This window comes from Paramisgurnus dabryanus, chromosome 1 (assembly GCF_030506205.2).
Source record: "Paramisgurnus dabryanus chromosome 1, PD_genome_1.1, whole genome shotgun sequence".
Lineage (NCBI taxonomy): Eukaryota > Metazoa > Chordata > Actinopteri > Cypriniformes > Cobitidae > Paramisgurnus > Paramisgurnus dabryanus.
The window spans coordinates 22,387,352-22,400,067 of NC_133337.1; the positions used below are offsets into that span (position 1 = coordinate 22,387,352).

At 41.4% G+C, this 12,716-nt stretch overlaps 1 protein-coding gene across 6 annotated transcripts in view; it reads right to left on the bottom strand.

Moving 5' to 3' along the window:
* nav3 (neuron navigator 3) overlaps positions 1–12,469 on the bottom strand; it is a 183,575-nt gene extending 171,106 nt beyond the window's left edge. For all 6 annotated transcript variants that reach the window (XM_065268611.1, XM_065268612.1, XM_065268609.1 and 3 more), the window contains exon 1: positions 11,959–12,469. In XM_065268611.1, the coding sequence (XP_065124683.1) occupies positions 11,959–12,234 (276 nt within the window). In that variant the 5' untranslated portion in view covers positions 12,235–12,469. The remainder of the gene's footprint in view (positions 1–11,958) is intronic.
* Positions 12,470–12,716: the final 247 nt, after the last annotated feature.

Sequence of the window (12,716 nt, forward strand, 5' to 3'; positions counted from 1 at the left end):
CAGTCATTGGGCCAGCTTAATGTCGTTTAAAAAAAATAACCAATGGGCTGCTGCTTAAATGTCAGTGGGCCGGTCTATCTAGGAAAAGAAAGGATGATGACTGTGCTGGTCAGTCATTGGGCCAGCTTAATGTCGTTTAAAAAAAAATAACCAATGGGCTGCTGCTTAAATGTCAGTGGGCCGGTCTGTCTAGAAAAAAAAGACGCTAACTGGGCTGCTCAGACAAATATAGTATGAGATGTATCGGCCCAAAAAGTACGTCGGCCCACCGGGAAACTGCCCGGTTTGCCAGATGGCCAGTCCGCCCCTGCCTCTGTCGAGATGCGGCAAAAATATCTCAGCGTCTCTTTCCTTCACATCTGTAGCACTACACTCAAACATCCTGTTTTTTGTGCAACACTCAGCAAAACAGGCTTTGCCCCCCTAAGGCAGCAACCCAGTAAAAGGATCTTTCTTGAATTTTCCTAGGATATAAGAAGTGTTGCCACACCTATAAACAATTTAACAGTAAAGCAAAAATTGTTGGCAAGACCGTTGTGGTTTTCAACTGATATGCACATACACACAGAGCTCTTGTGGGCATTAGATAACACAGTAGGGACCGGCGTGTTCCCAGTGCAGTGATCTTTAGCCTGTAGCGATGTAACTTAGCCATCCTTCGCATGACTAATAGACCTTGTCAACCAGAAGAAAATGAATATCACAGCGTGCCTGGCTTTGTACACACCATGGAGCAGTCCACTTCAATAATACGTATCGCTACTTTGTTCATGTGCCTTGCCGGGTCAAAGGATAGAAAGCATGACTTGCTGCGCCCTACACAATGCACTTCTGACTCTATTCTATTCGTCTAGCCTAACTTAAACTTAACCAGCTTTTCTGATTGAATTTCAGATAACTGCAATATTAACTTTCTAGCACACAGAAAAGAGGATCTGTGATCCATGAAAGGCAACCAACCTTTTTCATCCGCCTACCTAGTCTCATCTCTCTTCCTCTCCTCCTCTACCCTGCCCCATCTATCTTTGCCTTTTCTGAGTTGCTCCATTATGATGTCACAGTGAAGAGTGAGTGAGAGAGAGATGAAGCAGGCCGATTAAAGCTTTAAAATCCGTAGTATTCTTTATTCCATCTGCTTCTTATGCAGTGAGTCTTTGTGCACATCTTCTTTGAAGATGCACAGGGGTGCGAGCCAAACATTGTACCACTTCAGTGCACAGTGCCAGTTCAGCTTAAATTACCACAACCATCATATTCGATGGTACAAATGATCTACTTTAAAGATAAAAATGTAGTTTGCTCAAGTAAGACCAGCACCTTGGTCCTGGACAAACATTTATATGTTCTAATACTATTATGGGATTAGATTTAGCATTGGAGTGATGAACTTGTACAACTTTATCATCCTTTCTGATTTTGGATGTAGTTAATGGTTGGGGAACAGGTCTGTAGCATTTTAAATAATAAAACTGTTCGTCTTTTGAGAGGCAAAATCAACCACGAAAACCGAAGGATCTGTGCACAAAAGGAAATAAAACCCTATTCACACTCTCTGTTCAATGTACCTCCCATAACAGCCACTAAAGCCACAAAGACACTAATCGATACAGGGAAGACAGCAGTGGAGGAAGGCAATAAAGTCTGATAATATCCACAAAGCATGCAATAGACTTGATTCACTGTCTACATCGGCAGGTGTGCTATCAAACAGGCTTAGAACCCGACACAATGGGTCCCTGTGCATCTGTCATAACTGCAGTAATGGACTATTCACTCAAGGTTAACCTTCCCTCCTGACTGGCTTATTGTGAGAGAATATTTGTTTGCAATTTTGGGGGCTTCAAATCCCCATCAAACTTCAACCACAGGAAAAAAATGCTGACCTGAACCTTGCATGAACTATTTGAAAGACAACAGTTCTTCTTTTTCTAGAGAGTCATTACACCAGGGACATTATGCTTTTAAGGAGATTACACCATAATTATGAGATTACGAGGCTCTGGTATTTGTCAAAAGACACAGAGAGGTGTTTGTTTGGTGTGTGTGTCGGACTAAGAATGTGTTAAAAGCCAGACCTTATGTATGGTGACCCCGGTCTTGACTTTTAGGCAAGAGGCACTTTGTTTTAAACCCCCTTAAAGGAGAAGCTAAAACTTTTCCAAAATCTGAATTTGGGGGAAAGCTTAACCTTCGATTTGCCGCAATTTAGTGATGTAGGATTCTTAAATTAGTAAGGGAGAACTAACTGTTGGAAAGTCTATCTTTACTTGGTAGCTTTATTTTGAAAGCTCATCTAAACTGGTTATTAGCTGCTATAGAGTTCTCAACGGGCCGGGCCGGCCCGACAAACCCGACGGGACCCGCGGATTCGGGCCAGGTTCGGGTCAAAAATATAAGCAAATGAGTCGGGTCGGGTCGGACCTCGGGCTTAATCTTTTACGCTTCGTGAAAAAAATTATTAATCATCACTGCTGTTCACCATAAAGAAAGTCTGGTCTGGCTGCTGCGTGCATCACAGAGAGGGGCGGGGGATAGCAATAAGCTCCGGCACGGATCAGCAACGGATCCAGACCGGAGCTGCCGGCTTCAGAGCGGATCCGTTGCGGATCCGCCCCGGAGCTTATTGCTATCACTGCGTGCACGCCTGTTGTCTGGAGAAGAAGAGATGGAGAAAAGTAAACACAGGTGAATTCACCGTTGCTTGCTACTACAGGAGGAAAAGCCGCTGGCTGGGTACATGTTTGAGTTCTTTTTATTTATTATTGTGTCATTTTTATTTAAGGCATATTTATATAGCCTATATTTAAAGTTTATTGTTTCAGTTGTTCGTATTGTTAAAAGGCATGAACATTAAAGCTTGATTTGAATTCCCGTCTGCTGGTCATGATAATAGCCTACATGTATACAGTAAGAAAAAAAGGCAGGGGGGGTCGGCGGGTCGGGCCGCGGGTCGGGTTCGCACAGATAATTCACGTTGATGTGTCGGGTTACATCGGGTCCGGGCTTTAAAAGCCACGGGCCGGGTCGGGTCGGGTTGTAATTTTCAGGCCCGTTGAGAACTCCAAGCTGCTAGACCATCTTGAACCAGCACCATATTACCTTCCAGCCAGTCACAGAAAGTTCAGGTGATCAAGTTGGTTTGCAACGTGTTTACACTAAAATAAAGGTGTTCCTCACAGCGATGCCATAGAAGAACCATTTTTGGTTCCTCAAGGAGAACCATTCAGGTTCTTTAAAGAACCATTCCTTTCTACTTTAAGGGGCAGTTTCCCAAACAGGGTTTATCCTAGTCCCAGACTAAAATGCATGTTTGAGCTGCCTTAATTTTAAAACACCTTGTACTGACTTATTTCAACTTATATCAGTGCCATTGTTTTGCCTCAAGATGCACAACAGTATTGTTTTTTGTAAGGTTTGTTTGTAAAAACTACTTAAAGGCGGAGTCAACGATGTTTGAAAAACGGTTTGGAAAAGGAGACGGGCCGACTACCAAAACACACTTATAGCCAATCAAATCAAATCAAATGCCGGGTTGCGTATGTGTGGGGCGGGTCTATCAACAGACGGTCCAGATTCTATTGGGGTAGGGGCGTGTTTGTTTAGGTGATTTCAAATATCAACATTGACTTTCAAACATCATGGACTCCGCCTTTAAATATCCCAATTAAACTAAGGCCTAGTCCTGGATTAGCCTAAACCCTGTCCAGGAAACTGCTGTTAAATCTAAAGAAGCCTTTTGTGGAACAGAAAGGTTCTTTAGACAGGGCCCCCAACTGAAAATTTTAGGGGCGCAACCAGAAAATTTAGGGGCACAGACCCTAAATCAACATGCTAACCAAATATTAACATTTCTACTTATTTACACGGTATTACTAATAAATACTTTGATAGATGCAGAAAGTACAATGTGCGGTTTCAAATTCAGTGTCACATTACAAAAAAAGGTCAAATTTACGGGTCGCACATGTGCGACTGGATGTAAAATTCAGTGGCACACTCTCAAATTTTGGTGGCAAAATGCCCCCATTTGGTGGCAGTCTGGAGCCCTGTTAGATGTTCTTTATGGAACCATACAACCAAAAATGGTTCTTTGGCATTGTAAAAGTGTATACCAGATTAATATAATGAATGTTAATATAAAGAAATCTGAACTGCTCTCTATTGGTGTTACAAAATATCCACATACGCACACAAAGTGGGCCCAAAGTCTCTGTGTACTTCACAGACCATTTGGTGTGAGCATTGGGGAGACACAGATCAAATCTTTTGACCAAATATGCAGTGCTGTGGTGAACCACTGTAGATATCATTAACCACGATTCAACTGTTTATTTGTTCTTAGTTGGCTTAAAAACGATCTGTTCCAACACCTAGTACTTAAACACTCGACTAAACCTACACTCTTAAATTTAAGTAACTCCCTTGGCACTACGCGATCAGCTCAATTTCCTTTTGCGTTAACCAGTCAAAAGGAAAATAGCACATGGGTTTGGAACAATACAGCTTGATGGTGAGTAAATACTGATCGTTGGCCTAACAATTCTTAAAAACGTAGTCAGTTACATTTTCCTGAGATGCCTTATACACTTAACTAAAGCATACGGGACTTTGCACTGTAAAACCAATGATTTACTAGCTGGTCACCATGTAACCATTCAGTCTGATTCACAGTGGGGCTGACTAGTCCACATCTCATTATATTAGCTGCATTGTTAGGATGTCCATTCTTTCCTGGTATCTGATGATCCAAACAAACCTCAAGCTTTCGGCTCACAGATGTTCCTGCTGTGGGCCGAGCCAAAAGAAAGTCTGTGTGTTTATGTGTGACCTCTGTGTGCGGCACTCGGCTCGTGGCGCGTAATCAGAGCCAGTTGTACAGACAGTGCCAGGTGCCTAACCGAAGCCGTGCTGATGGAGAGATAGAGAGAGAGAAACTGTGAGAAAATTTGAGTAAAGGAGAGCTGAGGTCTGGAATGAAGCATATGCTCCAGGAAAATGATGGTGAAAAGGCATAAAGTAAAATAACGAGGGAGCACGTTAAAGTGGGAGAGAGAGGTGGGAAGAGTGTCAAAGTTTATGTAACGGCGAACAAATGCAGCTGATGAGAGCGAATGAAGAAAAGGGAGTAAAGAAAAGAGATAAAGAGCTGTCAAAATGTAGAAAAGGAGGTGAAAGGTATTTATTGCTTTCTCAGGCAGAGATCATTGTGTGTGTGTTGGGTAGGGGGTCTTATTTATAGTAAAATAGCAAAAACCTTTATTTGGACATTACCTATGCATCTATTATGAAGAAAGCAGTTAATAAATCGATATTCCTTGAGCAATACTGTATTATGCACATTTGTCAGCACAACTATGATTCAGCTGTAAGTCATTTATAGCTGGATGATATACAGCCATAACAGCACAATTATGCTTTTATCCAACAGTTCAAAAGAAAGTATGCAAATAATTAGGAAAAACAGAGAAGTATCCCAAAAAACCCTCATTTAAACTACTTTAAAAGTGTCCTTTACACATTAAACAAGTTAAATTATAACTATTAACAACGATTTAGGCTGTTAAGAGAGGTTATTAAAGTAACAAGGAAGCAAGCAAGACACACACTGTAAAAAAGCAGCATTTTTGTCAAATCAACATATATGTCAGCTTATAACAGGTCAAAACTTAAAATAGAAGGTTAAATTGACTTGCAAAGCCAAGTTGTTGTAACTTTACGCTGCATTTTTTTCACAGTGCATGCAAGTGGCTGCATGTGACCTGCTGTGACATTTCAACTGAGCCAATCAATATCTTTCCTGTAGTATTTTTTTACTTTGGTGCAGTGATACAAAATAATGTTGTTCTGTTATGATCCGTCTTTATTTTTTAAACAAAATTTTATTTAAATTAATTGTCAAAATATGTACCCCAACTGCCCCAACTGTACCAAAATGTACAGCTTTGCATCTAAAGAGTTAATTTTAGTATCTTAAAGGTACATACTCGTATCAAATGTATATGTACCCAGTAATACATATTAGGATATTTTCATAGGGTACTGCCCCGGTGACAGCTGGGATGGGGAAGAGCAAAGAGCAAAGTAAAACTTTTTGGCTTTGACTCCATCATTTAATTGTTAAATCATTTAATCATAATTATTTTCCCTGATATTGCATTAACAGTTATCATTTTGATTAATAGTATTTACATTGTTTTCATTTCATTATTATCATATACCAAAAGCTTAATTGTAACCAGGGCCGGCGTCAAGGGGGGGCATTCGCGGGCAGTGCCCCCCCCCCCCGAACAAGTTGTTGTGCCCCCCCTACAAAGTTTTTTATTACTTTAATATATATCAAGAATAATTAAAATAAATTAAACATTGAATGTTTCATGACTTGTAATGTAATCAAATGAGGAAAATATAGTTGATATATGTTTTCTTTAATTAAAATAGACCAGTTTCTCTGATTGGATGTATTGCCGCGTCTCACCCGTCTTATGTCTTTAGCATATTTGTGACTTTATACTAGCAACGTGTTTTTTCGCGGCATTTTATGGATCGTGTAAAATATGGATATTAGAACATTTAGAACGAACCAGCACCGCCTGCTTCATCTTCATGCAAACACAGACTGGCTCAAACTCAGAGATTAGAGGTTGAGGTGGAATTTACAAATCTACAGGACACTGTTTTAAGGAAGTTTAATGTTCTTACACGCCGTCTTCAGCTTTTTCAAAGGTAAGTTAGCGTTGTTTTAAATTACGTAAGCTTAAATGTGAAGTATGGCTATATAGACCGTTAACAGCATTACGACATGATTATGGTAAAGCGGCTTTATTAGATAGGACGCGTTGTGGGCTGCGCTATGAAACCCATTCATTTCAATGGCTTGCGCCGCGCGAGGGCGGTTTGTTGTTGCGTCGAGTTGTTGCGTCGAGCTCAGCTTGCGCTCACGCCGCGGTCGAAGTTCAATAGTTTTGCGCATAGTTTGTAGTCTTTTGCACTTTATACGGGAAATGAGCTGACAGTCTGTAACAGTTGTATGAGTGTCTGCTTGCTGTATTTGTTGTTTTAATGTCTTTTTGCAAGTTATTGTTGCTATTGCGTGCCCCCCGTTGGAAGCCGATTGCCCCCCTGTTAGTTATGGTCTGGCGCCGGCTCTGATTGTAACACCGTGTTAGGGTTAGGGTTAGGGTTAGGTTGGATTTGGTGAATTCCACACCCAACTCAGAAAAAAAACATAAGATGAAGAAATCCATGCCTCTAAAAGACTTTTTGTTCAATATCTTAATCAAAACACATCAAAACTTTTCACAAATTCACAGGAAATAATCCTGACAGTAAAAGAAAAAGAGCAAAAGAACAGATTGCTTGGCCCTGTATACATATGTAATGTAACTGTGTTAAAATTAAACCCGCTCACCTCTACACATAAAACATCTTCTAATAGTGTACTGTAAAATATTATATAATAAAAAAAAAAATTAAGTATAAAAACAATGGAAAGTCTATCCAGGATAGAAAAAAAATCATGTCTGTGTTTCCTCACTCTGTCCGTTTTTTTATGGCTGCACACAACAAACATGTGGTAGTGTACAACTACAGTACGTCTGTCGCTCCCTTTGATCATTTAACGGCCATACCTTTGAACTAGCAAATTCCCTGGAGGGACTAGGTTTGTGGATATGGTGTGCGGTTCTGTATGTGGGTAATTTCTGTTGATGGGCTTCAACGTACAAAAACAATTGCAGTGTCACATCAACAAACCACTCAGGAAATTTAGATGTGACAGGGGTGCTCGCTCACGTCATAATACTGGAGATAAAGCCCTCAACCGAAACAAGGGAAGGAAAATGACATCTGCCAGCTCATTAAATGTTATTAGATGTTTTTTTTTTCTGTGGAGTTGAGCTGTGCACAAAGTGTTCCTGGTCTCTGGATGGATTAACCTTGTAAAAAAACAGGATAGCTGGCAAAATCTTTGGTTTAGATTCCAAAAAATTTTTCTAACGTTATTTTTCTTCCTGTTTTACCAATAGCCTGATTCGACTTCCAATGAGGTTACATATAAATGTGCAGTCTGTTTATGACACAAGCTCTGTTTTATAATGAGATGTCAAAACATGCAAGTCAACATAATAGGCCATTCATAATTTTCAAAGGATTATACAATATTCAACATAACAAACAACAAACTAGAATAGGACTTGATTTCATTCATTAGGATTTGACTGAAAAGGTGAGCATTACATTCAAAATGTAGGGGTTTGGATGAAATATCTTGCTTAGTTTAACTTGGAAGCCCGAAAGTTTCATTAAACCGAATGACAAATAGGACCCAGTAGATGAACTGCACAGTGTGGGGGGATATGACTGATTTTATCTAGTAAAACATTTAGTAAAATGAGTTATTTTCCATTTATGCCATAAATCCACAGGGTGGGCCGTTGAGTAGTTTGTTTCCATGTGAGACACACTGTCGAATGTCTCAAGCTTTAAGTCTCCATCTCTGGATGTCTAATAGGAACGTCATCACTTGTCTTCAGTATCGTGCACTCTTCCAGATAAGGAGTGCAGCACGCCAGACCACCCATGGCTGGAGCATGCACAGACTTAAGAACCCCCTCCCCACCTTAGGTTCCAGTGTTTCACCACTGACAGCACCTCTTCTGCTGGGAAACGCTTACACTGTTTCCTTGTACTCTGAATATTCCCCTGTGCTTCCCATCTAGCACAGTGTGAGCCATCAGTGGCCTGTTTACATTTCCTGACATCTTAATCTCAGACAAAACTTGAACGGGCTGAGGACAGAGCCCTGTGGAACTTTTCTGTTCTACAGCTCTATTACATTCAGTGAGAGTGAGGATACAGGTAAGTATGGATGTGTTAGTTGATGCCCGTAGATGACAAGTGTATGTAGACAACCCATGGCAAGATAATCCATATTTTCTAGGTCAAATCACTGTGATTTGCTCCATTAAGACACAGCTAAACTATACAGTTTGGCATATGGGCTAAGCTTGAGTTTGAGAGAGACTGAATTTCCTTGTTATATTGTGAACAAAAATAAAAGAGGTAATTATAGCAGTCCCATCCCTGTCAGGGGGATTTCACATATGCTTATCACAAAAACGTTTATTTAACAAGGAAGCGCAGTAAAGAAAAATGAAAGATTGCAAAGTAAATAAAACATTTGCCATTGCGGAAGACCTGTGTCCCCGTGAGATAGGATATTGCAATCATTTATCTAAAATGAATGTTAGCGCACAGAGTAAAATACCCCCCCTCCATGACCATGCACTCAGCAGTCAAATAAGTATAAAATAATGAAATAAATACAATAGATATAACATCTTGTGTTTTTTGAGAAATTATTCTTGGCCGTATTGCAACAGACGTGTTTTGTTTGCTAAGCTACACACATTATGGATGTGTTCTCATTGAACAAGAACAGAATTCAAGTTTATATGTCCTAATTTTAGGCTTGTGTTACCATGAACAACACCCTGTGGAGTCATTCCATTTTTAAATCAGTTGTTAAGTCAAAAGCACTGAAACCCAGGGCGACACAGCCTGAATGAAAGAACTGTTCAGGATTCTCATCTATCACACTCAAGTTGTGCAAGAGTTACTGAACATACTGTATGTTTGGGAAACAACTGGGAAAAATGTCTCAATTGGTAAAGCATTACGTTTGCAGCGCAAAGGTTGTGGGTTCGATTCCAGGTAAACACACATACTGATAAAATGCACAGTAAGTTGCATTGGACAAAAGCATTTGTCAAATGCATAAATGTAAACAGGATGGGTTGAATACCATTACTACTTGCTCATTTGTTTTCTTACACGGACACACATATCTTACACACACCCATACTGCCCTTATTCTCAGGTATATAAAGTGTACAGCCTGAGCTATAATCAGTTTACCAACCAGACGGAGCACATTTTTCCTCAGTTTTCCACGGGAAAGTGCTCAGCTCTAAAACAAGTGACTGGAAGGATCTATGTTGTTTTTTACAGTCTCTACCACTGTCATAAGATGAGGCCCTTGCATACTTTAAACTATCCATGCTCCTGTGGACGACTCCTCTTATGGACATCTAAAAGAGCTTTCACAGATCTCCAGCACACAGGCTGTCTGTCTTCACATTAGCTGTTAAGTTGTTCCATGGGTTTACTTTAAAATCTTGTACTGCGGAGCTTTTGTTTGTTTGGAAACTCGATAAACAGCACTGGCAGATCACAACACGGCCAGCTGCACGGCTGACTGATGTCCTCGAACGCAGAGTTTGTCATGCGCTTGCTGTCCAGACACACGATTTGAATCAAACTGCAGCCGCAGAGAGCTTGTGTCAACACCAAACAAGGTGAACGTGCTGCCCTCTGTGGGAACGACTACAAGCGAGTCCAAACAGGCTTGCGGAGAGCTCTGGGTATAAACAAAACCACCTCTGCAGAATTTACTCAGCCGTGCCAATGCATTATAATCTTTGACAGGTTTACTAGCCCCACCAAAGCTAGGCTGTCAGTCCTAGAGACAGTAGGTACTGCCTCAGGCTCTTTAACTCTTTTTGAAGGAGTTTAGAGGCCTGAGTGGACAAGCCCACATTAGGGATAATTGTTCCCCTGTGACCAGTCAAATGTCAAATTTATGTTACGGACATAATGATATTAAATCAATAGCATTATCAAAATATTATTTAGCATTAATCTAACATAGTACAGTTTCAATTTTTCATTGAGCATCGTAGTATTTTTTATTTCACTAAAGGGCATCAATGTCTTGGTCACAGTGCACTAAGTTAATAATAAAACACACTTCCCCTCTTTCTTTGTCCCAGTGCCCTGCAATCTCACGACCGCTGCACAAGAATCCCTGTGCAGTCAACCACAACCATGCTTTGAAGCAGACACGCACTTCCTGCAGGTTACAAGAAAATCCAGCCTTTAAGGATCTGGGGGAAAGGGATTGCAAACTTTGTCCGAGTTCAGCGGCACATGAGACAATAGTCAGAAACAGCTGACATCTAAACAGAAAAGTAACTCTTCTTCCTTCAGTTTTTGTTTTTTCCAGGAATGACAGGCGGAGCAACCTCACATGAATCAGCTTGGCGGGATTTTTAAACGATTCTTATTTCCTTCGTGCTGAAGTGCCCCGCCCTCCTGCTGTCTGTGCTCAGGTTTCCGACCAAATGTTTGATAATGACTTTCGGAAACCTTGGCAAGCATATTGTTTTGTATGGGAAAGTGCTTATGGTGATCTGTGCATGTCTATCATTTACTGGTTATTTGGAAAGTGCCTTTTTAATACAGCGAACCCTGAGAAAAGAGAAGTATAGCAGTCGGAGGGGAGAAACACCAGCCATCTATCTGTAATGGAGCACCACATGTGGGAGATAGGGAGTTAGTGTGCTGCCCCGCTCGGTTACACACAAGGGTTTCTCAGGTGGCTGAGGCTCCCCTAAACCACCCCCCTAAAACTGCCTCTATGCTTCATTTCACAGATAGAGATCTTAATAGCCTTGACAAAACTGCTGCAACAGCTCGCTCGCAAACTGGAAGTATCAGCTGCGCGAGTTACAAAAATTTGTAATAATAAAACAGCCGTTCTCAGACATCAGCACACATAAAACTGCAACGTGTGAGTATTCCTCAGATTTAAGATAGCTAACCACAATCTGCAAATTAATTTAGATCCTTTATTCAGTTTTCTGTAAAGCATCAACATTTATTCACATGCATTAAGGCATGTCCACAACTATGGCTGTGGCACCTGCAAGAACTATGCATTGCTCCAGTAGGCAAATTATAATCCCAAATCAAACATACAAAAACCACAAAACAACTTAAAGCAACACGAAAGCCACCTGTGGAGCGAACCAGCTCTCAAAATTCAAATGACGTGAAACAAACACAGCACAAGTGGATGAATGTCCAGTTCACGGGTAGCTCATTATCAATTAAACTGACCTTGCAAATCTTGCTCTCTTCTGCCTCTCTGCTACTCCGTCCCACAGTCATATTTGGAGCTGGCACCAAAGTTGTCCTCCTATCCAGGATATCTGTCTTGAGTGACAGTTGACAGGACAACATGGAAGAATCTGTGCCCTTAATTTCCGAGCTCCTTGGTGACAATCCGTGTGCCATGTTGCTCCTTCCTGGGTTAAGAATGGGCAGTGCAGTGTGGATGGGTTTGGACCCCACTGCTGGCTGCCGGAGTTTCGATGCAACACCAACCACCGGCATGGTCCCTCCAAGTGCCAAAAGCAGAATAAGAAGGGAAGACAAGGGGGGAAAAGTGGAGGAGTGTCTCTCGTGGCTTTCTCACACGAGAGAGAGAGAGAGAGAGAGAGAGAGAGAGAGAGAGAGAAGAGCCCTGTCTGCTGTCTGCTCTTGACGTCTGGCAGGGGCTGTAAGAGGTGGGAGGGGGCGATTCGTCTCTCAGAGAGCACTGCTAGCAAGAGAAAGCGTGGCCACGCTCATTCTGTTGCCGAAAGCGTGTGCTCCTCACAGTAACTGAGAAGGCTCTCCCCTCCTCCTTTCTCACCACTCCTCCTCTTTCCCCACTGACAGAGCAGCACTACAAAACCAAACAGCTCATGGGGGCGTGAACCTCACTGGAAGGTAACCACCACTTTGCTTTGCTCACTGCCTGAATACCGAATGGCTGAATGCGTTTCTCTCCACTTAAAAACACACATCTCCAACTTTCCGGTTTCTCCTCTGTC